Source organism: Syngnathus typhle, linkage group LG4 (genome assembly GCF_033458585.1).
Source record: "Syngnathus typhle isolate RoL2023-S1 ecotype Sweden linkage group LG4, RoL_Styp_1.0, whole genome shotgun sequence".
Taxonomy (NCBI): domain Eukaryota; kingdom Metazoa; phylum Chordata; class Actinopteri; order Syngnathiformes; family Syngnathidae; genus Syngnathus; species Syngnathus typhle.
Window position 1 is genome coordinate 16431140 of NC_083741.1, and position 25477 is coordinate 16456616.

A 25477-nucleotide genomic window follows, 5' to 3' on the forward strand; every position below is an offset into this window, starting at 1 on the left:
GCCTACACACCATCATTAACACGGGCAGCTTTTCTCATAAATCACAACCGAGGCTCACTTGAATCCACCGCCCAGGAAAAATATAGCCCAGTTATCACGAGATGTTGCCCATTGATTTGTCCGTTTCGAGGACTGACAAACGCTATAGCTAATGTAGGTTTTTTTTTTTAAATGCAGGAGGACTGCAAAATGACATTTTTTCTATATATAATAAATGCAGTACATATTAGCATACCCTGCCATACTGGCTCATTATTATTGTCCTGCCATATCATGTCATGTTTACTTCTTGTTGTGTTTCTACCTCATAATATGAGACAGTTCCCACTTCACAAATAGATAAGAACTTCAAGGTTACATTATTGCTTTCATCTACTGTTGTTATTGTATTATTGGTCTCCGTTGTTTTTGCTTTGTTCTGTTTTCTCTTTGTCATTCTCCTCTCGAACCGTGTTCTGTCTGACTGCGTAGCCAATAAACAACCACAGAAATAAAATGCTTATTGGGAATTTAGCCTTGGCATCATTATCCCCATAAAAAGTTTTGGTATTTCCTGTATGCTATTATTATATTGTGCATCTGTATCTGTTGTGGCCATGTTTACTATGGTATCAACTATAGGTGACACTTGGTTGCCTTTTACGATAATCGGAAAAAAATTGCAATCCGGTTGGAGTAATTTCAACACACGTGAAACGTGATCTTACCTTCGTAGACAGCTTTGAAGCCCTGTGCACTGACGGCGAAATCAGTGGTAAACCACAAGGCCAATATAGATCCGGTGCTGACAATAGGAGAAGGCAGCATGAACCCAGACAACCTAAGAAACACAGAGTAAAATGTATATAAAAAAAAATAGTTTCAACACAGCAGGGTTACCCCAGAAAACAATTTGCAATTTATGAGCTAGTTGGAAGTAGGACATTGTGATTCTCTAGAAATGTGGAAAACACTGGCAGAATTTATACAAATATTGCTTATTGACATTTAATTCTATGTTGAGTGTGAGAAATGAACAATGTTATCAGTGTCATCAAGTAAATGAATATAATTAATTAATGATAACATTATTACATGTTGTTTGAGCATGTTTTTATTTCTAAGTGAGCAGCAGACTATTAGCTCTTCTCATTAACCAGTGCCCAAGATGTAGCTTTCCGTTCTAAAACATTTGGTGGCCCATGGTGTAAACTATTTGGGCTTTGTCTGTTCAGCAACTGTGCTTAAAACCCACAGACGTGCTGGTTAAGTATGCCGTGACCTTTTGTCCTCTGTTCACCAACTTTTTGGCTTAGTCTTCCTGTTGTTTCCTTTGAAAAACCAAACACTAAAATCTATTACCCACCCCTAAGATGCACAGAATTAAACAGTAATTAAATGGGTTTACATTTAACATTGAATGCACTGTTTAATGATGCTACAAATTCAATCTCTGATACAAAAATATGAGTTTTAGTCTGTAATGGAATCTGTAATGGCCTTTTTAAGATTAATTAAGAGGTGACGACTGAATGATTGTGGGAGCAGAACGGGAATGATGCAGAGATAAGAAACAACAAAACTGAGAGGGCTGACTAAAACTGACTGCCTGGATAATAAAGTAAAATGACTATAGTCAATGAAAAATGTTTTATTATGGTAATCTAAAATCAAACTGTCACACAATTTTTGTGTCATATGTTTCCATTGAATCACACCATTCAAATGTAATAGCAAGGTTAGATATCAAAAGCAAATCAACATAGGAACTACATTGAAGTTGGAGTGAAATGACCTTGTCGGGATTTTTCTAATCACCAGATAAATGATTGCAAACTATCTGCATTCACTTGCCACTGTATTAAGCGCACTTCCTTTGCAGAGGAGTGCAAAATTGCTGTCAAAAGAAAACAAATAATTCTCAGTTGTTGATGAATATTATATCTATCCGGTCATATGATTGCAGAGTTTCCCTATAAATATATTCTGCGCTTTTGTAAAAAACAACTACGTACATTGCTAGCGAGTAGATAGCGCTGCTTACGCACGCACCTGCAAATCTGACAAACTCTAACCAAATATGGAGCACTTCACGTATTGATTGGCAGTAAATTGCAATCATTGCTACTATTCCACTGAGTAGTAACTGCATGACTGACATTCAAGTCTCAATTGACTGACATTGGTTTCCCTTTTAAAAATGAGGAGCGCAACCATTTAAAAAAAAGGGGAGAAATAAGCCTGCTAATTAGAAATGTATTATAAAGCTGCAGTTGAAGTGATTCTAACTGAATAGTCCAAAATGGCCATGTGAACCTAAATAAGCCTTCAAGAATACATTTGATCTTTCACGCAAGCAGATTGATTTATGCTTGTGTTAAAGTCACCAAGCACAACACTGACAACATTGCATTGAGTTAAATTAGATTTACTGTAAATGTTGAAAGGATTATAATGAATATAAAAAAATCCCCCCAAATATATGAATCAAGCAAATTAATTACTGACAAGCCATATAGAAAATGGAGGACTAGATGAATTTTTTTTACATGCTTTAAAAGAGACTCTAGCACACACACGCACACACAATGAAGCCTCTCTCCTAACCAGTGTATATTTTTGGGAGCCAAAAAGTTTTCACTATCTCACAAGGTCTGAGCAAGTTAAGCTTCATGGCTGACTTTGACAAAGAGTAGTGTTTCTCCTTGAACCTAATCTACATTAAAATGGAGGCTTTGTAGCAAAAGGTGAAAGGTGAAAACTGAGCCGGCTGACAGCGTAAAGCATAAACTCAGCCAATACGTCTGTTTGTTTACAAACTATGAGTAAGCCTTTTTTCATTGACGAGGAAGAAGCAGAAATGTTTAATGTCTCTTTATTTTAAGAAATGACAAAGTGCAATAGAATTACAGTTGTATGTTTCAATGAAAGAGAAGCGGGTGCAGTCGAGGTCAACCGGCATCGCCACCTGGTCCACTGCTGCTTTCACACGAGGCTGGGATCCTTCGCCGTCGCCGCTACATCTGGACCGGCACTTCCCCGATGGCTCACCCATCTCCTCTTTCTGGACTACCAACCCCCCCGTCACCCCCACCTCCCGTACTGCCAACCTCAACAACCTCCGCTCCCGCCTCTCCTGCTCCTCCATCCATCTCCTTCGCACTGCTGATCGATCTCCTGTTATTAACTATATCCTTTTGTCTCCCCCCCCCCCCCCACACACACACACAACCCCCGTACGTCCCCACCCTTTTTATTCCCTGTAAAGCGTCTTTGGGTCATTGAAAAGCGCTATTTAAATTAAATTGTAAAGGAGGATTTGGCGCCCAATGTTGGGGAGGATAATACGCTAGATCTGGGGGTATATAGTGTACAAGATGGTGTATCGGTCAGAATACAGGAGGCAGCAAAGGACGTTTGGACACAGGGAATGGCCAAAAGGTAGATGGAGGGATGGACAGGTTTATTGAGTAGCAGGATTGAAGGTCATAATCGAATTGCAGATTGATAGAATTGCGGAATGATTGCGGAGTCTGCAATAACAAATAATAAGAATAAAGGTAAAGACAATCCCAAACTAAATATTTCAAATATGGCGCAAACATGCTTTAAATTACCCTAAAGGAAATACAGTATAATAACGTCGTTGCCAACGTACATAGTTGAATTCTAACGCTACGAGTGGCCGCATTATACTTATCTTAATGACACTCATCGTAATGTGGGCAATCGGATGGTCTGGGGAGACCTCTAGTGATCGAAATGAGGAACAGGAATGGCGGCAACAGGAAAGTGTCTCTCGTCCGCGAATCCGCTCAGAGTGCCATACAAGGACCCGAACTGACACGATGGCAACAAATACAAACAAATATACTTATTATACGACAACAACGATCTAGGGCTTACCTTTTGGTCATGAACTCGGCTTTTTTTACTTGCTTCAACTATAACTAGAAAACTTCTACCCCACCATACCGCGAACTGCTCTCTTCCGGAGTGCCCTGCTCATGCGCAGAGAACGCCGCGTCACCCCATGGAATCACGTGACATGCGGAGCGGGAACACAAGGCAGAGCCGCTGCCAACACAGACATGCACATAGAACAACACAACATGCAAACGATGTTACAGCCTTCTGTACAGCCGCCCCCAAATGTGCAGGGCACATTTGTTTCAAACAAAGGCTCATCAGTCTTTATGGGAGTCTTGAGTCACTTCCGCTGGGAGGGCTGGTAGCACCACCAGTCGAGCTACTGGTCGGGTGTACTGCCGCCCTTTAATGTCGACATCAGCTGACCTTATGTGGCCATCGTCACTGCGATGAATCTTCGTCACATGACCAATAGGCCACATGGCACGGGGTAACTGTGGCTCGGTGATCATGACCACTGACTTCTCCAGGAGGTCGGGGGGGGAGGCTTGCCATTTCTGTCTTGTTTGCAATCCCGGTAGGTAATCCCTGATGAATCTTGACCAAAACTGGTCGGCAAGGACTTGGGAGTGCCGCCAGCGCCTTCGGCTCAGGATTTCGCTCTTCGGGTGGACGATCTGGGGGAGTGATCCATCAGGCCGCCCCAGTAGGAGGCTATTGGGGGTCACGGGGTCGACGTCAGACAGGTCAGCAGACACATAGCCCAAAGGTTTTGAGTTGAGAATGGCCTCCACTTCCAACAGGACGGTGGAGAGGACGTCCTCATGGATAGGCTCAGTACCTAGACAGGTGCGGAGTGCAGACTTGACTGCTCGTACTTCTCTCTCCCATACTCCACCAAAGTGAGGGGCTGCTGGGGGGTTGAAGTTGAATTTGATTTTACGTGGAGCGAGTTGACTTTGTAGGGTTGGACACATACTTGTGAAGGCTTCCCGAAGCTCCTTCTCTCCCCCCTTGAAATTGGTCCCGTGGTCTGACCACAGTTCCGAGGGGGTTCCTCTTCTGGCAATGAATCGCCTCAAAGCCATCAGGAAAGCATCGGTGTCCATATTTCGTATGAGGTCCAGATGTACCGCTCTGGTGGTCAAGCACTTGAAGATGAGACCCCAGCGTTTCTCATGGCGTCGTCCAACCTTTACTAACATGGGACCGAAACAGTCCATGCCAGTGGCGTGGAAGGCAGGTTTATGCAACTGGAGGCGTGCGGTTGGGAGGTCAGCCATTTTAGGTATGGAAGGCTTGGCCCGCCAGCGCTGACAATCTACACAGGAACGTTGATAGCGACGAACTGCTTCACGGCCGTGAATGATCCAATAGGTCCTCCGCAACTCTGCAAAGACTCGCTCTGGCCCTGGGTGTTTAAGGTCCTGGTCATATTTCTTTATGAGCAGGCGGGTCACAGGGTGTGAGGCGTCGAGGACGATAGGGTGTGGGGTGACCTCGTTCTGGCCCTCTAGACGGCGTAACCGGCCTCCTACTCTGATTAGGTCGATGGAGGTGTCGATGACTGGCGCTAGAGTAAGAAGTCGACTCGAAGTTTTAACAGGCCTCCCTGCAGACAGCTGAGCACAATCGTCTGGGAAGGATTGCTTCTGGGCTCGTTGAAGGATGAGTACTTCAGCTTGTCGGTATTCTTCAGCGGTAGGTGAGTAGATCGGAGGGGCCTGGCCATGAAGTTCCCTTGCAGTAGCGTCCATGAGTTCCTGCCAGGTGTTGCACGTCTTGTCTTGTAGAATGGCAATGTCAGGTGAGGTGAAGGTGGACCCACAGAACGTACCTTTCCTTAGTTCAGCGGCATCATCAGGTGGAATACCGTGTGGCATTTCTGGCCAGGTGGTTGGACCCTGTAGAAGGAAGGTGGGTCCTTGTGACCATCGATTGGGCTCCAACAGGGATATCAATGTCTTCCCTCTTGTCAGGTCGTCGGCAGGGTTGTTGTCTGAGTCTACGTAGCGCCAAACAGAGCCTTCCGTAAGCTCCTGGATCTCAGCTACTCTTGACCCTACAAACACCTTGTATCGACAGGATTGCGAGTGTAGCCAGGTGAGTACAGTGGTAGAGTCAGACCACAATACTGTGCTGTGTACTGGGAGAGCAAGCTCTTTCTTGAGGGTGGAAGCCAACTGCGCTGCTACAAGAGCCGCACACAGCTCAAGGCGAGGTACAGAATGCACACGCTTAGGGGCTATGCGGGAGCGAGCCAGAACAAAGGATAAATGTACCTTACCCTGGTTGTCTTCGGTTCGGAGGAAGGCTACAGCCCCGTAGGCCTTTTCTGAGGCGTCAGCAAAGATGTGCACTTGCCGAGTGGTCCCTTCGCGGTGGCTATCCGCAGGCGCATACGGACGTGGCATGGTAATGGCCGGCAGATGCTTGAGCTCCGCCTCCCAACAGGACCAAGCCTGTAGCAGGTCAGGAGGGAGGTTAGGATCGTCCCAACCTCGCTGCTTGTCCCACAGCTGTCTTAGGATGAGCTTGGCGCGAATGGAGAATGGCAGCAGGTATCCCAATGGATCGTACTGTGAGGCTAGGACTCTATAAATGTTCCTCAAGGTTGGTACATCGTAAGGGACTAACCGCTGCTTGTAGCCTAGGGAGTCTGCCTGCCAGTTCCAGCTGAGGCCCAGGGTCGACTCAAACGGGTTGGACTTATCTTGGGCTAGCCACAGGTCTAGACTGGTGGATCTGAGCTCTGAAGGTAGGTGGCTGAGAACATTTGGGTCATTGCAAGCCCACTGTCGCAATTCGAAGCCGCCCGAGGCGAGGAGTTTCCTGAGCCGGTCCACCCGACCCTTTGCTTCTCTGGGTGTAGCCACACTCTGCAGGTAGTTGTCGACATAGAAACAGTGCTCCACGGAGAACCTCATGTCATCGTTTGACTTACTGGGATCCTTGACATGTCTTTGCAGGGCGTATGTCGCACAACATGGGCTACAGGTGGTCCCAAAGGGGAGGACCTGCCATTCAAAGATCTTGGGTGGTTGTTCTACCTCTAGGTCTCTCCATAAAAATCTCAGAAGGGGGCGATCCTCAGGGAGGAGACGGACCTGGTGGAACATCCCTTTAATGTCCCCACTAACTGCAATGGGACCTTCTCGGAACCTCAATAGGACCGCTAGCAGTGAGGCACCTAGAGTGGGGCCTGGTAGGAGGAACTGATTAAGGGACTGGCCCAAAAATTGATGAGAACAGTTAAAGACGAGGCGGTTCTTCCCGTTATGGGTCACGAGGTGATGGGGGATAAACCAGCTCTCCGTTGATGAGGTGTCCTCGCTAATTTCCTGCACTGCGCCTGACTCGATGAGTTTCCGCATCTCCGCTTGGTATGCTTGTCCCTGCTCAGGGTTCTTAAGGAGGCGTCTCTCAGTGCTGCGCAGCAGGGCCATAACTGATTCTTTCGGTGCTTGCAATAGTGGCATAGCCGCATGGCGTAACAGGGGAGTAGCGTATCTAAGGATGCCACTCACCTCGGTACGTCCTGTCTTCGTCTCCAGCAGGGCTATGGCTTGCTGATCCTGCTTGGATCGTGTCACTTCCCTCTCTGGCCTGTAGGGGACTGTATCCACTTGCCAGAGTCTCTCCACATGCCTGTAGAGATCATCCATGGGTGGTGGAACAGAGGTGAACAGGCATTGAGCTGGGTGAGCCGGCCGCCCCGTCGACTGACACGGGCCCTGCAAGGTCCACCCCAGTCTAGTGCGGACAGCTGCTGGGCTACCATGAGGACCAAGCCTGACAGGCTCGATGGGGGTTACGAGGTGGGGCTGGTCTGAACCTATGAGAAGCAAGGGCTTTACTTCTCGGAAGGTAGGAATAGGGATTCCACGCAGGTGCTTGAACTTCCTCTGTAGGTGGCTAACTGGGTAGCTATGTGGGGCTAGATTAAGATGGCTGGCTGTAAAGGCATCAGTGATCTTAAACATAATATTAGGGTTGGTGGGAGAGGAGACCCGGAATGACACTGTATGGCCATGCAAGACTTGGATGTCCGAGCGCACTGTGCGCAGTGGGAGGTCTTCGGGAGCGCCGTTAAGGGCTAGGGACTTAGCAGCGGTGGGGAGCAGCATAGTCCTCTCAGACCCATCATCCAGTATAGCGTAGGTGTCTAACTTCTGACTACCATAGTGCACGTGTACTCGCACCACCTTCAACATGACTCGGTTCCCCACATGTGGTCGGTCAAGGTAGAAGGACTCGGAGGCACAGGTAGTCAGGCAGCTTTCAGCCTTTGGAGGTGAGTCATCCTTAACTTTCTCAGGTCTTATGTTAATGTCGTGGAGAGCGAGAAGGTGCTTGCCTTGACAAAGGTTACAGGGTTTCTTGAGGTCGCACTGAGCGGCGAAGTGTCGGCGGGCACAGCGCCAACACCGCTTGTGCTCTTGGATCCACCTCTTCAGCTCGTCTTTGGTGAGCTGGGCTACACCACTACACTGGCTGAGGTAGTGGTCTGTACTCTCACAATAGGCACAGTATACCTTGGACTTGTCTTTCCCTTTGACAGGTTTCTCTTTAACTAGTTTCACTGAGGGCTCCTGGCTACTATGCAGGACTGCTGTTTGCTTAGCCACAGGACGAATGTTCCATTTAGTGCTCTGCTTCTCCTTGGAGCTCCGGCTACTGGTAGGATCGTCAAAGTCCTGACACCATGACTCGTGGCGAAGCCACTCTGACAGGTCCCGCAAGGTGGATGTGGCTCCAGATCGAGTGGGCTGGGAACGGCGGAAATCGGCTCGCTGTTCAGGCGGAAGCTTACTCAGTAGGCGAGCTACGTGAGAGCCACAGCTTAGTTCAACTTCTCCTTCGTGGCCCAAGGTCTGGAGGAGACCCACCAGTGATTGTATTTGAAGGGCAAATTTCTGGAACGCCATTGGATCACCCCGCCTGACCTCTGGGCCGTCCAGGACGCTGGATATCTTCTTTAGGGCAAGCTGATGAGGTTGACCATATTTGTCATAGAGAGCTGTCATGGTGTCCGTGTAGGGTGTTGGAGAGTTTAGATAGGCGTCAGATATCAGTTTGGCCTCTTCTAACTTAAGATGGTCTACTAGTACCTGATACTTGAAGAGTTCTGTAGCATTGGAGGGGAGGAGGTTCTCTAATGCTATACGTAGCCGGGCGAACTCACTAGGGTCCGGGAAAGTGAACTTGGGAATGGTAGGTTGGGGTCCTCTGTACACTGGCTCTGGGTATGGAGGTTGCATGTAAGGGGTGGTTCTGTGAGAGTGTGGCACTTGAAGATGTGGTTGACCAGTTGGGGATGCTCCTAGAGGTAAGGGTAAGTTACGTGGCGGTACAGGAGGAACGTGGGAGGACTCACGGCTAGAAGGAATGAACTGTGGATGACGGAATTGGGCTGGTTGTGGCTGAGGCCTGTAGTGTAGAGGCTTGGTCTCCGGTGGAGTCGGGTAAGGAGGTAGCTGATGAGCTCCCAGATTCAAGGCACTGAGGTTGGCGTTTAGGGCTTCCTCGGGTTCAGGCCATGGCGGAGGATCAGGCCAATCCTCCTCTTCCTCTGACTCAGTGAATCTCGAGCTGTTGCTCGTGGTGACGGCCCCATCAGGTGGTTTGGGACTGGAACATGCTGGTAGAGGGATGTTCACTTGACTCATGCCTATTCTTAGAGAGTGGGCCACGTCAATCAGCTGCTGAAGGTCACTACGGGCTTTATTTAGCTCCTTCAGTCCGGCATGGATGGCTTCGTGAGTCTCACGCAGAACCGCATTCCCATCTTGTACGGTGTGGCGGTTCGGGTGGTACTGGTCCTGGTTTGGCTGTTGTTGGTATGACTGGACAGGTGCAGATAAGGTTCTATCATCCGCATTCCTCCTCCGGGTGAAGCTTGAGGCTAGCTGAGGGGCTCTATACTGAGCAGCATCCTCGAAGCTCTCCGGGTGAAATTGAGGTGCACGCAAGGAGATCGTCTGGACTAGTCCCTGCTGTGGGTATGACGGTCTGCCTGTTGGGGTCGGTGTAAACGAGTCCCAACGTGGTTGGCCGCTGTGCTCATATCCCACGTAGTCCACCTCGAAGTCCTGCATCCAAGCTGGGGGGTGCGTCCGACGTTTTGGCCTCACATCCAGGTGTCTTTCTTGATCTTGCTCCATCCTGAACACTATATCCGGCTCGAAGGACCACAATGTAAAGGAGGATTTGGCGCCCAATGTTGGGGAGGATAATACGCTAGATCTGGGGGTATATAGTGTACAAGATGGTGTATCGGTCAGAATACAGGAGGCAGCAAAGGACGTTTGGACACAGGGAATGGCCAAAAGGTAGATGGAGGGATGGACAGGTTTATTGAGTAGCAGGATTGAAGGTCATAATCGAATTGCAGATTGATAGAATTGCGGAATGATTGCGGAGTCTGCAATAACAAATAATAAGAATAAAGGTAAAGACAATCCCAAACTAAATATTTCAAATATGGCGCAAACATGCTTTAAATTACCCTAAAGGAAATACAGTATAATAACGTCGTTGCCAACGTACATAGTTGAATTCTAACGCTACGAGTGGCCGCATTATACTTATCTTAATGACACTCATCGTAATGTGGGCAATCGGATGGTCTGGGGAGACCTCTAGTGATCGAAATGAGGAACAGGAATGGCGGCAACAGGAAAGTGTCTCTCGTCCGCGAATCCGCTCAGAGTGCCATACAAGGACCCGAACTGACACGATGGCAACAAATACAAACAAATATACTTATTATACGACAACAACGATCTAGGGCTTACCTTTTGGTCATGAACTCGGCTTTTTTTACTTGCTTCAACTATAACTAGAAAACTTCTACCCCACCATACCGCGAACTGCTCTCTTCCGGAGTGCCCTGCTCATGCGCAGAGAACGCCGCGTCACCCCATGGAATCACGTGACATGCGGAGCGGGAACACAAGGCAGAGCCGCTGCCAACACAGACATGCACATAGAACAACACAACATGCAAACGATGTTACAGCCTTCTGTACATAAATGAATTATTATTATTATTAACTTTTTGCTGTAAAATGAAAAAAGTCCCGAATAAGAAAAATTTAAAGAGCAATAAGAAAAACATACCATTATACGTATAATTTAAATGCTACGCAATGGAATAAAATCTGTGACCATACTGACATCAGACACTGTGAATTGATTTGGTCTACAAAGAGTTGGTCAAGGACGACAAAGACAACCAATGAAAAAGAACATACTGGGGACAATAAGAACAATCGATGTCGTCAATCCAAAAGTAACAAAGGTCTATGGAAAAAAACAAACAAACTGTGGAACAGTGGAAAAAAAGAATGATTTGGCCTCAAAGCAAGGACAAAAAGGACAAAGTAAGTAATGGAGCTTGTGGGAAAGCAACAAACAAAAAGACAAATGGAAAGCAAGTTAAGAGAGGAAACTGGAGGGGAAATGTGCAAAGGACAGGACCAAGGGGAGTGAAGTATGTGATGGGACTGGACAGACACAAAGTCTTGCATCATTTTCTTCAAGGGGATAGTTTTTTTTTGCAGTCAGTGTTCCTAAAACTGAACCATTTCTTGATCAATTCATGCAATACTTCAAAGCTTTAATAAGTAATGAAGGGAAATGTCAAGCAATTGTGTTGTTCCTTAAAGCCGTGCTTTGTCCGGTCCCTCACCTAAAACCTGTTTGCTATGGCTGAGCCTTCCAAGGGCATAAAGCAACAAACAACTTTTATATCCTTGGGACGCACAAAGCCCTCCACCACGATAAGGTGAGGGGCAGAAGAAATCACGTGTGATGTTTTGCACAGACACAGGCACAATGTAACATTACATCTGGATTTAACAAGAACAGGAGAGCTTACTCTGCAGGATTCGACATTCATCTTAATTAAACTAATTAACACAATTATTTAAAACGCTGTTAACCTAGTGAAAGTTGATTGCACTATTCAAGTAGATCTTTTGTATGCTTTCCGAAGTTATTGTAAGCTTTTATTTAAGTACTAAATTATTGCCATTTAATGCTTAATTACTGTTAAAGAGTCATGCCTTCAGAGAAAAGGAGAAATACTCCCCTACCATTTAGACATGAGTTATTTTTAACACTACACTAAATACAAGAAAAAAAGGCACACAAAGAACAAGAATATAACATCATCATTTATGTAATTCCACATTTTGGGTGTTTATATAGACTAAATGGGACTGGGCTTCCCTCAATTGGTACATGATGAATACTTTTGGAGTGGAGACTAATATTCTGTGAGCTTTTATTTCTTTTCACGATCGAAAGGAAAAATCAAGATTGCTCGTTTTCTATTAGATATAAAAACATGAGAAAATTGCTATCCAACCCAGATATGTATTTAATGCAGATGAAGGAACAAGTCCCCTGCTCTGGGATAAGTCAGAGCAATGAAATGCGTCCTGAGTGTTGGCCAAAACACACAAACACATGCACGCACGTACACACACAAACAACTGTCACTCAGGTAATGAGCAGTAATCGCCTGTAGAGTACAGATGGGCCATCTTGGCCGTGCCGTTTCTCTCTACCTCACCTTCTTAGTTTGTTGCACTGCACACTTCCTCGTCATCAGGACAAACCATTGATCCTGCACTGCTATGTGACATCTATTGAAAAGTAAGTGGGCTTGCTTTAAAATATGGGACAGATGATATCGTCGGTCAGCTGTCCAGTCAGTCATCCAGTTCATGCGATGAGACAGCCACTTTGTGAGTGCAAGCTTTACAGTGAGATGACCAATCACTCGGCTTGCCTGTGTGCTTTTTGTTGCGGCATCCATCTGTCTTGACTGCCTATCTGAATCTTTTCGTCCATCCCCAACCCTCTCTAATATTGACGAATTCTCTCACGTTACTTTTACACATGTAAATTAATTCGGCCACTTATTTATAGATATGTTATTAATTTTTGAAGACTATTGTTGAAAACGTGAAAAGACTGAGAACTGTAGTCTTCAAATGTTACGTTTAACTGTTTTTATCATTTCCGTTTTCCTTTTTTTTTGGCTGTGGTTAAAACGGTGCCTCGTGACACACTAGAAACCAGCATGAGTAGCATCTGCTGTTATTTGGCGCAACTGCGACATGCAAGTAACTAGCTAGCTATAGCTACATAACTTTGGATAGTCTGCAGGCATGGCCACTTTAGAGCGCTTCGTTGTTGGCCATGAGTGCACACATGTCACAGAGAAGAAACAGTCTGACGTGACAACCAACTTCAGGACAGAGGCTTCACAGCTTTAGAGCACCTCATTGTTGCGGGCGTAGAAAAGCACTGCAATGACCCGACGGGATACATTGCAGCCAGGCTCTGAGCTGATATATTTTCTTGCCTCAAACATTTATCTGGGGACAGAAGAAAGATGCTAGACATTTTTTTCTCTCTCTTTCAGGATATAGGAAAGGTATTTGACTTCTTCCAAATATGTGAAAACAGTTTGGGTATGGCCTGTTCCGGTTTTCAGATATAGGAAAGAAATTTTAGCACAAATATTTTAGCACAGTCTAATCATCTAAAAATGAGTTATTTCCCAGAATTTAAATACCACAGACGCTCTGTAGCATTGCGTATATTAAAAAAAAAAAAAAAAAAAATGCGGAAAACGCTGTTTAAGCAGTGTGCGCCTTTCTGGTGAACAAATTGACAGTTGAGTGTGTGATTCAAAATAGACTTTCCCATTTTGGGATCAATGGTGCTTTAACAGTTGAGCGAGAATAAGTGAGTCATGGTGTTCAAACACCTTGACACACACACACAAAAACACGCACACACACAGATGCACACACAGAAAGACGCAAGTGCACTGGCAAGCCGTCACCTTTCCACACGATCATCGATTGCAAGTGCATTCAGAACACCACTGAGAAGAAAACTGCAGTCCATGTGACAAGTGCGGTTGTAGAAAGGTAAGATCATAACGCAAACATACAATATTTAACACATTGAATTTAGGATGATATCAGAACTATCCGATTAAAATCTTTCATTCTCTACAGTCGTATTTAATAGCACGGAAGTCAGGAAGAACTAATGACACAAGCACATGCAAAAATTCATCATTCTCAGTTGATCTATTTTCAATATCAAAATCTGAGTTACAAACCTGACTTGGCAAAACTACTGTAAAGATGTTCCACAATTTCCTATGACTGCTATACATTAAATGACAAATGTCTCTTCTCAATGACACCTCTTAATGCCAGAAAGTAAAATTTGGTGAGTCGTAAAAAAAAAACCCCTAAATAAAAGCACTGAACAAATAGTTGCAATTGGTGCTTTCATGCCAAGAGCACTTGCAGAGTAGAAATATGTCCCTCGGGCGAATGTGTTTGTTTTAACGTCGCGTCATTCTGAAAATGTGGTCCATTTTTAAGGTCTGTCTGGGGCAACTAGTAGTTTTATCAGTGACACCACACAAAGTGAATGGATGGACAGAATGTGCTTGTTGGAGACAACTGACTTAGTGAGATTCAATAGGGGGGAGAAGATGAAAAAAATAAAAGCCAGTCTGTAGACAGTGAAAAAACGAACATTGAAGCACTATATAAGCAATATAAGCTAATTAAGAAGTGAACAAAATGATATTGGAGATGAATAAGTTCAACTGGCGGAGATTCACGAACAAACTTTTAATCTGGATACAGGGTGTTATAAATCCTTGGCAAAGCTACTGTTCTTTTTGGGATATTTTAAGACCAGCTGGGCAAGACACATAAATGAGTGTCTGAGGCAGTGAATAAACGCGGTGCAATCCTCTTTTTATCATTACTGAACACAAAACTTATGTTACTAGGACAAGGGAGGTAAATGATTGTTAGGGATTGGGTTTTTTTGCGTTCTAATAACTGAGGTTGCAAAACAGTCAGCACTACTTTGCCGCAACCAGCAGCAACCACTGTTGATTTAGAAAATAATCAACAGAAGTTGAGCTACTTTTAAACTATGGCACTACTGCCCCAAGGAAACATTATACTTACCAATAAAGAAAGAATTTGATAAAGAATCAAATTGTACGACGTTTTTATAGATGATTATATTTTCAGCTGCAGACTACACAAGACTTTTGAACGTAGACTACAAAGAGTTGGCTAGGCTAGCCCGAAGCCAACCTCAATTTGAATTTTATAACAAAGGTATTTGAAATGTTCTAACATGTTATTCCAAGGAAAATTATACCTATTTTGCCTTGGGTGATTATGTAAGTGAGATAGATAACAGAGGGAGTGGGAAACGTACACCAGATCACAGATCAGCATTGTAGCTCCGTTTCAAGGTTGGAAGGAGTTAAGTGTCGTGCACTCTTGACGTTTATGAAAGGAGGTTTAGAACTGTGCCATCCCCCAGTGTCCTTAACAAACACAGCAGCACATACCACTTATATTCAAAGACTGACACCAACAAACAGAGTTTAGTGTCAAGAGCTTGTTCAGCAGGTGTTAAATGTTTAATACGGTTGAGCTCATGTCTGACTTGCTGCTTTTCCAATGCAAATTCCCCAAAGTTTGATGCCAATAAATAATACGAAGGTCTACAAAACAGATTACAGTTTCAATTAAATTCGTTCATTGGTTGAGTGCTTCATGTTTGGAATTCACTTTGAATGTATGTCCTCGTCTTTTAATTCACACCTCAACAACGAGGAAAAACGATGCTGCTTCCTGACGCAGTATTATATCAATTGTATTTTATGATTTTAACAACTGATTTTAAATGCCTTCCAAATTAGTTTGTTAACGCTTCAACAAAATTATTCATATTTTCTCTCTTTAGCTTGTCTGGGTTCAGCCTCACTTGACATATTTAAATCATGTTAATTGACTGATGCAGGGTGCCAAATAAGAATTAAGCCTCTGTAGGTATATTTTACTCAACAGCCAGGTGAAACGATACAAATTTCTTTACTGACTGTTCTTGAGTATAATGACTTGAAAATTATATTTAAGGACAATATATTAATTTAACATGTAAAATATATTTAGTTTCATTCAAAAACGCAAAACAAGAATCAAACATAAAAGGTGTGTTCCAGACTGTGGGTTGTGCTTGTTTCTCTCTGACACTATTTTTAAGGTATATTTATTGAGAACAAAGCCCAAGTTTGCTTTGATGTTTCTTGTCAAAAGACAAATCTTGTGCTTTCGTAAGATCAAAATCAAAGATGGGTACCCATATATTCAACATCATCTCTAACAGACGAGGTTTCATCACACATTTTAGTAGGAAACGTGTGTGTCGCAACAGGATCTCTCTCACACACACACACACACACACAAGTGTTCGCTCCCCTCCTTGAAGGACATTTACACCTCCCATCGCACCCGCAAGGCGACCACGATTGTGAGTGATGTGAGTCACCCCGCTCACTCTTTGTTTGAGCTTCTGCCCTCTGGGAAGAGGTACAGGAGCCTGCGCTCCCGCACCACCAGACTCTCCAACAGCTTCATACTCCAGGCTGTTAGAATCCTGAACTCGCCCCCCCTTCCTGCGTAGCGTCCTGTACTTTGCGCTATGCTTACTGTCTGCTGTACGCACACTGGCTTAGTTTTGCTCCTCTTATTTATTGGGTTATTTGTTTATTATTTATTCATCACTCGTTTTATTTATTTATTAGTTATTGTTTGTGCCTTCTTGTTTTTATTTTGTGTCGTCTACTTGTATGTTTATCGTGTACTGTGTCTCGTCACCGTGGGATGGAGGAAACGGAATTTCGGTTTCTTTGTGTGTCTTGACATATGAAGGGATTGACAATAAAGCTGACTTTGACTTTTTTTTTTTTGACACACACACACACACACCCTATCAATCAATCAACTATGTGAAGGTAAAATTTAAGTAAACATAGCCTGCATTCATTTTTTTTTCCACACATTGCAGATATAGAAGCACATTTCTTCACAAACATTCAACCTTCATTTCTCTTCTGTCCATTATCCTAGTTAGTCACTTTATCATTTTGTTTTCACACATTGTTGATATAGAAACACAATTCTTCACGAACATTGAACCTTCATTTCACTTCTGTCCATTATCCTAGTTATTCGCTCTATCTGAGCGAAAGAAACATCCATCAAAGTGCTGATAGATAAACAACCTTCACACAAGTATGCACACAACTATAATTGTCGAACACATTGTTAAATGCGTCAAACCTTGACCAAGAAATAAAATCTACAGAGACCCAGCCCGATGCAGCTGTCAAACTGGCAAGCTTTGATTGTAATCAAAGAAAACTGCAATGTTAACCATGTGAGACTCACCTATCCGCACTGCACTTGTCCCCTCTCTATGCTGCTTTGCGGTCCTCTAGGCACAAACTTGGCAGAAACTGCAAAGACCTACAAATCTATCCGAGGCAGGGCAGCTGTGCAATGTTCTGTTTTTCATTACATTCAAATGAATCGCATCAATGTGTACCCACGACCCAAAGTGATCTAGTTAATTAATTCGGTACAAATGAATAAGGCCTACATTTTAAAATCCTGCATAACTGGATAATCACTTGGCAAAAGTCAACACGCATGCAATGATGCTGCACGTGTGGATGAATGCCGAGAATGTAAACAAAAGTTGTCTCCCAATTGTCCTCTGCAAGTAAAGTAGGAAAAACTTTTAGGCATTAAAAACAAACTATAAAAATTGCTCTTGTGAAGGCACACCAGCACATACTGTGTTGAATTTATTTGATATCAAAGCCTTTAAAAGAACAACAATGCTCCATTGTGATTGACACTGTCCATTCATAACTTAATTGTAGTATCATTGCAACTTTTTCCCTCATAATATGGTGTCCTTATTGTCCTTAACTTTACTTTTTAAGACATTTTATACTCATAGTTACTATTGTTTATTGTTTACGCGTGATTGTCATCACCGATTCATGCGTATACTTTTGCTCTGCTTTTCTGCATTAGTGTAAGTGTGTGTGCGTGTGCGCGCGCGCGCGTGTGATTATGTGTCAGAGCACAATGAAAAGCATATAATCCGGTGCTATGGGCAATATCAACAGAGGAACGACTGCGCTAAAGTAGGGCATGCTTCCCTTCCACATACAGAAGAGTACACACACACACACACACACACACACACACACACACACACACAGTCACGGCATCACCAGTCCACCGTGGGGGGAAAAGTATTATTTGACAAACCATTCAAATGAATTCTCTTTGCTTCTGAGAGAGCGCCATAGAAGGCACGCTTTAGATGCAGGAAATGAGCATCAGGAAAGAGAACCCATTCCCCTCTATGTTCTGTCCTCTACCCTACTATTCCCCCTCACATCAGTCTGTCGACTGTGTCAGGTGCAGCTTAGAATCCCCTGACACGTGTCCTCTTCATGCAGGTAACTCTCTATTGGTGTGTGAGTGTGTGCTGTATGCGTGTAAGTGACTATGCGCTGCAACATCCGTGCGGATTTCTGACAAGGTGTGAACATTGAAAGCCTTTAAAGTCGGATGCATACCCCTAAAGGCTGTGAGGCAAGGGCACCTTTGCAAACTCTGGAAACACATATGCACCTAACCATATTCATACACGTCTACATGTCACAGACATGACAAAAGCACATGTTGGCACCTTTGCTTCAATTCGAATGAACAGACGTTGTCATATATTTCATCCGGATTCTTGGTCATCAAGCTATGACTTATCTGGGAGTTTTTTTTCCGAAGGTATGAAATTTCCTTAATGGAAGGATCATTTGTTCTTTAGGTTGCAGCAGCACCACCAGTAAGACTGCACATCCTAAGTACCCGTTTTGAATGTTATTACTTCGTTAAATGGCCGCAGTGTAGTTATTCACACCGTTAGAGTGGTTTAGATGGGGAATCCAATAAGCTTCAAGGTTGCAGGTACTACAATTAAAATGCCTTCAGTTTCAAGAAAAGGTTCATTTTGTACTTACTAAATGAGCAAATGCACTCAATCTGCAGGATTCCAATTATACTAACACCACCCCTTCCCAGTCTGTCTCTGTATTGTTTTTCATTTGGCATTGTAACAATACAAATCCACATGCTCAGTCAGCAGTTGAGAGTTTATTTATGAGCTAATTCATGTTGGTAACAACCACAATTAAATCTGTTTTATACATCCTAAAAATGTCCAGGAGGATTATTGACTGACAAATTACATAATTGCGCAAGAGTTGATGTACATAAAGATAGAGGACACAGATGGTGTCTTCATAGTCTGAAATAAACATTAAACTGAAAGGCATTTTAGTGGCAGGAATCCCAGCAACTGATGATGTACGTCCAACTTAATTTAAACCTAACTATATAGTTAAAGATTTTAAAAAGGAGTAGATAATGTAATTCAGGACTAGAAGTGACAATTATTTGGTGAGTTGAAGCTTTTTCTAGTGATAATAGTGGAAGTCATGTCCAAACTGTCATAATAACTTTGGCCTTAGATGAACATAAAGATAAAAATAAAAATATAAAAACATTTTCAGGGCATGAAAAACATTTTGGTTGTTGCTTTTAATGCTCCCATTAACAGGCTTGGGTTTTCTAACTTTTTACATCACTACATTGGACTTTATCTTCGTTCCATCAGCCATTTTTCAATTTCTCTTGCGCTCATCTGTATCGACTTTTTTGATGTCTGTCTCTCTGCCTCACGATCTCTCTATCTCCTGCTCTCTTTCCACACACGCATACACAAAACACCACACGTAAAACCACTTCACTTCAACATTAATTCGTGAACATTTGTCAAACATTGTTCAAAAGTTAATCAGCACTTACCAAATCATTGTTTCTCAGTTCAACCCCCGGATTATTCCATGCTGTGTTTCTCTTGACCTTTGTGTCTACTCTTTCCTGGGTGTTCCCCCTCTGTTTGTTTGAATACATGTGGCAGCCTCCCATTTAGGATTAAAAGGCTCATAAAGGTGGCTAGGTCTTCTTGGCAGCCATTCCATTTTTAGTGACTTTGTAATAAATTGTTTGAGATCTCAGCAAACAGATTCAGCTGTTGTAATATGGGCTATTTTTCATATTTATGTAGTGTTCTTTTTTCTTATTAAGAAAGCATTAAGTTCTTCAAAATGCACTTTGGATATTTTCAAAATCTTTCAATGCCCCCCCAAGCTGTTACCTTGGAAGGAGCATCAACATTTAAATAGATTTAATATAATAAATTATAAAGAAAATGTTTCACACAAAAAAAAGTTCGTTTTTACCATCATCGCTTGCAGTGAAATCATTTACCTACTCCTGAGGAAGAACTACACAAACTGAAATGACTTCTTTTGTTCGAATTGTGATGTGTTTTTGATCAACATGTAATGACATTTCTTGATCAATAAAACTTTCTCGCGAGAGAGAGTATGCGCAAGACGTAAAGCTTGTTCTTCGGGACATAGCTTTATTCTCCAGTGTGTTCCAATTCAAAGATTGCACATAAGAATCTGATATATTGCCCAGTGGAGCGGGACTAGAGTTTCTTGGATGTGAGGTGTGCAGCAGTGGCTCTCCAGTGAAGTGATTGTATTAACACTAAAGTGGCAGCTGTAAAGGTCTGATGGCCCGGGCCAGTAACCCTGCCAGGAGAAGGCTCAAGATGCCCTCTCCTCCGCCTGCCAACATCCAATCTCCATTTGCTTTTAGTAGTAAATACCTTTAGAGGATCACATCAATCTTCCCGGCTTTATGTTTTAAAGCTAACACACAGCCTCTACACTTAAAACACATTCCATTTTTATCTCTCCTTTCCTCCTCCTCCTTCATATCAGCAGCCTCATATTTGCTGGCATGTGACTATAAAATAAACTTTTGCGTACAGAGGTGAAGTGTTTTGCAATGTAGCGATTTTTCATTAAAACAAATGGAAAATGAGCATTTTTTAAGCTCCTTCCTAAAATTTTCAATGTAGGTGTGTTTCGTGTGACAGATCAACCTGACCGCTCCATTGAATTTGTCAGCCATGTATATAATCATTTCAGAGTGATGTGGCAAACGAGTGTGCCATGAGAGATCATCAGAGATGTGTTGCAGCTGATTATCCAATTTCATCTAATTTGTCTGAAAATTTGATTTATTGATTGTAAATGTATCTTTGTTGTTATCTACGCCAGCAAAGTGACAACAATGAAATCTGGAAGCTACAATTAACCGGTGTATTCACCAGTTGCCATTCATACAATAGAATGAGTTGTCATGGATTTTGTGAGTCTCTTTGCGTTAGTCATTTATAGAGCTACCATGCACACGTCATTGGGGAAGTACTGAGACAATCAATGTACATCTGTTCAAGGAGAACTCATTAAATAACCTCTAAAAAAAAAACCTCAACACCTATTCGCACACAAGTCAAGCAAAGAATAGAATGTTCTAATTTTTCACAATACAAACAGCCTACACATCCAAATTTGACATTTCAATACACCCACCATACTGTAAGCCAGTTGCCTACCATTCATACAATTTGCATATTAAATGCCGGGGGAAAAAAACAGGCTATCTGAGTTTGTCGGAAAACATGATCATGAGTTTGCACACTTTTTGGGGTGGTGAGAAAGAAGGAAATAACAAAGCATGATGACAAATGAGAGAGATATGGCTGGTGCAAATTTAATACCCGGCACTCATCTTTATGGTTTCACTGACAAGCCATTATTGATAATAGTCTCTGTCAACAGACTCAAAAAAAATGTTATGCTGCATCATTATTAATGTTGTCAACAAAATAATGGTTTCCAGTAGTCAAAATGTAATGCAATGCTTACTCAAAAACCAACTTGAAGAAAATCCTTTCATGAATAAACATCTGAACACCTCTTAAGATTTCATTTTAAGGAGATGAAATTAGACAGAAGAAAATATCATTTTCATTTTGGTTCACCAGTAGTAGTACTTTCGAATTGGACGTTATAAAAAGAAACGTTATTTACCAGTGCAAGTAACAGTAATGAAGATAGCTTCTTTTGATTTTCGCATGTTCTAGTAAGTGTTTCTTCCAATAAATTATTTCTCAAAAGACGGTCTTTGGGAGTGCTTTCTCACTTTTACCTCCACCTTGATGTAGCTGAAACAAACATATCTGAACTTTCAGGGTGTGGTTTCATATTCACACCAAGCAAACACCCAAAGGAAGGATGTGGGAGGTGGGGGTCGGATAAATCCCGGCTCAGATGTTCTAAAAATGATAGACAGCCATTCTGTCAGCCTGTTAGTCGGCCAGTCAACCAGTGCGAAGAAGAGCGCCAGGGGCGTGGTATCTAAATGCCCGTGCACATTATGTCTTATGATGTACACAGTTTTGAAATGCAAAGCAGAAATCAATTGCTATGCCTAGCGGATTGAATTAAATAAGGATGAATTCAGGTTGCACTCTCGATTCGACTGTGCCTTATAAACTCCTCCTCTGGCATGATGGTTAAATTAAAAAAAAGGTGTATAATGTCATCACCGATTTATCTGTGAGCCTTCCTGTGTGCAGTTTGTATTGGTGTTCTGCATATTGAATGTAACAAAATGAACTGCCAGGCTGTGTGATGTCGAAAAGACCTCATTTCATGCCGCATCAAAGGTGTAACTCGTGTAGTATCCGGTTTCCTCTTCCTTTCCCCTTGTCCTTTTTTTTGTAGTAGCTCATAGCTATACTCTTTTTGTAAAGAGAGAACCAAGTGGACTTTCATTCCAAGCAGAAAGGTGTCTAAGTACATTCGCTTAACTGAGCGCATCTTTGAGGAAGAACCGTATAGTCTTGTTGGCCTGACAGAGTGTAAGTCAGCTAAAGTAAATTCAATGTTACACGAGTAAGTAAAGTTTAGGGTGACTTGATTTAATTTGATTTTCCATCCATCCATCCATCCATCCATCCATCCATCCATCCATCCATCCATCCATCCATCTTCTTCCGCTTATCCGGGGTCGGGTCGCGGGGGCAGCAGCTTCAGGAGGGACTCCCAGACTTCCCTCATTTACTCATTTACAAAACTCCCTAATTTGATTTTAACAAATCAATCGGGAGTTTAAGATCAGGGGATGTTTGAGAATAATTGTCATTTTTTTGTATATGTGAAGCCCTTTGAGACTTGTTTGTGATTTAGGGCTATATAAATAAACTTGACTTGACTTAAACTAAAATACCTGTCCAGTTGTCACATTTATATAAATAAAACTGTGTGTACAAGGGTGTGTGCAGTGTGGAATAAGCAATTTAAGGGATCAAAATAAGGATTATGTGTGTCAAAAAGACAAACTTGAGACAATTTAAGCAAATCTCAGCTGAAGCACAGCCTTAGTTTTTCTATAAACGAAGTGTCAAAATGGTGTCTCGGCTGCTTTTCACCTTTGCTTCTCCAACTCTGCTTTCTCCCATTACATCTCACCTCAATGCTGTCTCTTAGCATTAACAGGTGTTTAGTGCAGTAGGAGGCCCGCTGACCTAAATATACTCATCAGTCCTACCGCAGACTCCTGCTGAATCACTTCCAAGAAAGACCCCAGTGACCCTCTCTGTCACTTTCATTCAGTATAACGTCAGACTTTTTAGGCGTTAGAAGGTCCACTTGGAAAATTAGTAAGCAAGTACATTATACGCTGCATCCTAAACAACTCTTCAGTCAAGGAGAAAAAAAATCTCACTCTTACATTACATTCTGGCAACTGACGCTAGTACACATGGATGATTTGGGTGTTTCACAAGAGTTAACTGAAAGGTATATATCATAATCCAATTCACTTTTAGAGCAGATTAAATTTACTCAGGACTGCTGCCAGTACTTGCCTTGGAGGAAGCTTGGAAGCAGGACATATCACACCTGGAGTTTGCAAGATGGACCTAAAAGCATGCCAGCTTGAAAAAGTCAGAAAATAACTCTTCTTGGCAAACAATTGTCATATGCTAGGATTTACTCTGTTTAGAAATTGTGATCCATCTTGTTCTTTTTGTAAGGGGTAAACATTAATTTTGGTCCTGAAATATCGGTTCCTAAATACTGACAAGACTGGTTCAGTCAATCTTTAGAAGCGGCTCAAAAATAGTCGTGCCATCGCCATTGTGTGTCATCAGGCTAGTGTATTTCTCTAAAGTCAGGTTAGATCAATTCACAAGCAAATGATGACTGTGATTTTAGCCTCCTTGCTAGTATTGTCCTATTTTTACATACATTCAAAACCAAAAATGCCTGCACACATCGATATTAGCATGGTCTACAGCTTCCTAACACTTTGCGGCATACTTGTCATCGACGCTATGGTACATGGCATTTAGTTAAGGGAGTTACTCATGCGAGTAGACATCGACTTAAGCTTGCTTGCTAACACCCGTCCAGAACATGTACATATGCACGCACGCACACACACAAAACCAGCATCCCTATGAGTGCTTAATTTTTAAAATAAAGGGTTTAGATTTTGGTGCTTATGGAAGATACTAAGCTCATGAAAATAATTCATATATACGTACGTACGTGCATACAATACATGTATAGAAAATGTCTATTGGGGATCATTCATGTCTTTTTTCCCCCCTCATCTTGTTCAACTCTTAACATCATGTGGAAATCTCGAACTTTGTGATGAGCTGGTGACAAGTGGAAGCAGCTTAGAGAATTATCAAGAACACAATACGATACAGGCAGACGGACAGACCTACCAACCACAGAGAGACTTAGTTCGACTAGCTTTAGCCTCTTCCTTGTGTATTTGTGTGTGCTTGCATGTGTGTGTTTAAGTCTCTCGTTGGCCCCGGGTCTCTTTGTTGGCGCTTCCGTGCCTCCCTCCTTACTTCAACCCCTCAACTCGACCGCCCTACCTTCGTCCCTCCCCACGCTCCTTCGCTTCGTGTCGCTCTTTGCTTCCCTTGCGGTAGTCTTGGATTAGTTCCATTGCCTGGTTATCTAGTGTTGGCCTATTTTTCACAAGACAGCATTGGTTTTACACTGCACTCACAGGAAAGAAGTGATGAAAGTTGGACTGTGCAAACATACTTCTGAAGTTGTGACATCTTTGACAAGTTAATTTGGGATTGTAATCAGAAATGAAGAATGAAGCAATTTCTGCTCAGATGTGCACGGTACCTCCGTCTTAACTTTGCTATGTTATGTCTTCCCCAAACAAAGACACTCCCAGAGGACCCCCCAAAAAGAAGGCAGCAAGAAAATCAACATTTGTTTTTATGGAACCAAATTACTGAAGAGTCATTCACAGCCCCACCAAGCATACTGCTGTCATATGAAGGCATCCACACAGCAATATATAACTCGAGTATGTACGGACAACATTATCAATCACAGAAGTTGGTGATCCGACATTTTTCTCTTCATAAGTCAGTGTAGCAGTATAACATGATTTTCTAGCACACGACAAGGTCATCAAATCATTACCAATATCCTAAAACATTTTACAAGCACAGCTTATACATGCATTCTTTAGCAATAAACTACATTTTAAAAAGAGCTGAGGAAAATTTGTGTCCCCACTTAAAGATGCCCTTTCAATAATTCAGTGTGTAAGCATGAGCGATGGCGGCAGTAAAAAGTGTCTACGGTCAGCTGGATTTCACTCAAATGCATTTGATTTTAGTGGCGACAAGCTACAGAGTAGCAGTTGAAGAGTAACTTTGA

At 42.9% G+C, this 25477-nt stretch overlaps 2 protein-coding genes across 4 annotated transcripts in view; both read right to left on the reverse strand.

Moving 5' to 3' along the window:
* LOC133152939 (CUB and sushi domain-containing protein 1-like) overlaps positions 1-25477 on the reverse strand; it is a 290934-nt gene that overhangs the window by 164265 nt on the left and 101192 nt on the right. For both annotated transcript variants that reach the window (XM_061276928.1, XM_061276927.1), the window contains exon 4: positions 708-820. In XM_061276928.1, the coding sequence (XP_061132912.1) occupies positions 708-820 (113 nt within the window). The remainder of the gene's footprint in view (positions 1-707; positions 821-25477) is intronic.
* On the reverse strand, positions 3424-10875 carry LOC133153077 (uncharacterized). 2 transcript variants are annotated; one of them, XR_009714245.1, is made up of 2 exons: positions 3886-10875; positions 3424-3512 (listed from the first exon to the last, which is right to left on the reverse strand). XR_009714245.1 is itself a non-coding variant. In XM_061277132.1 (2 exons), exon 2 carries the CDS (start codon positions 10011-10013, stop codon positions 4167-4169), a length of 5847 nt encoding a protein of 1948 aa, XP_061133116.1. In that variant the 5' UTR covers positions 10014-10273; positions 10647-10875; the 3' UTR covers positions 3424-4166. The 2 variants fall into 2 exon arrangements, 1 of the variants encoding a protein (XP_061133116.1); XM_061277132.1 differs by having other exon boundaries at positions 3424-10273; positions 10647-10875.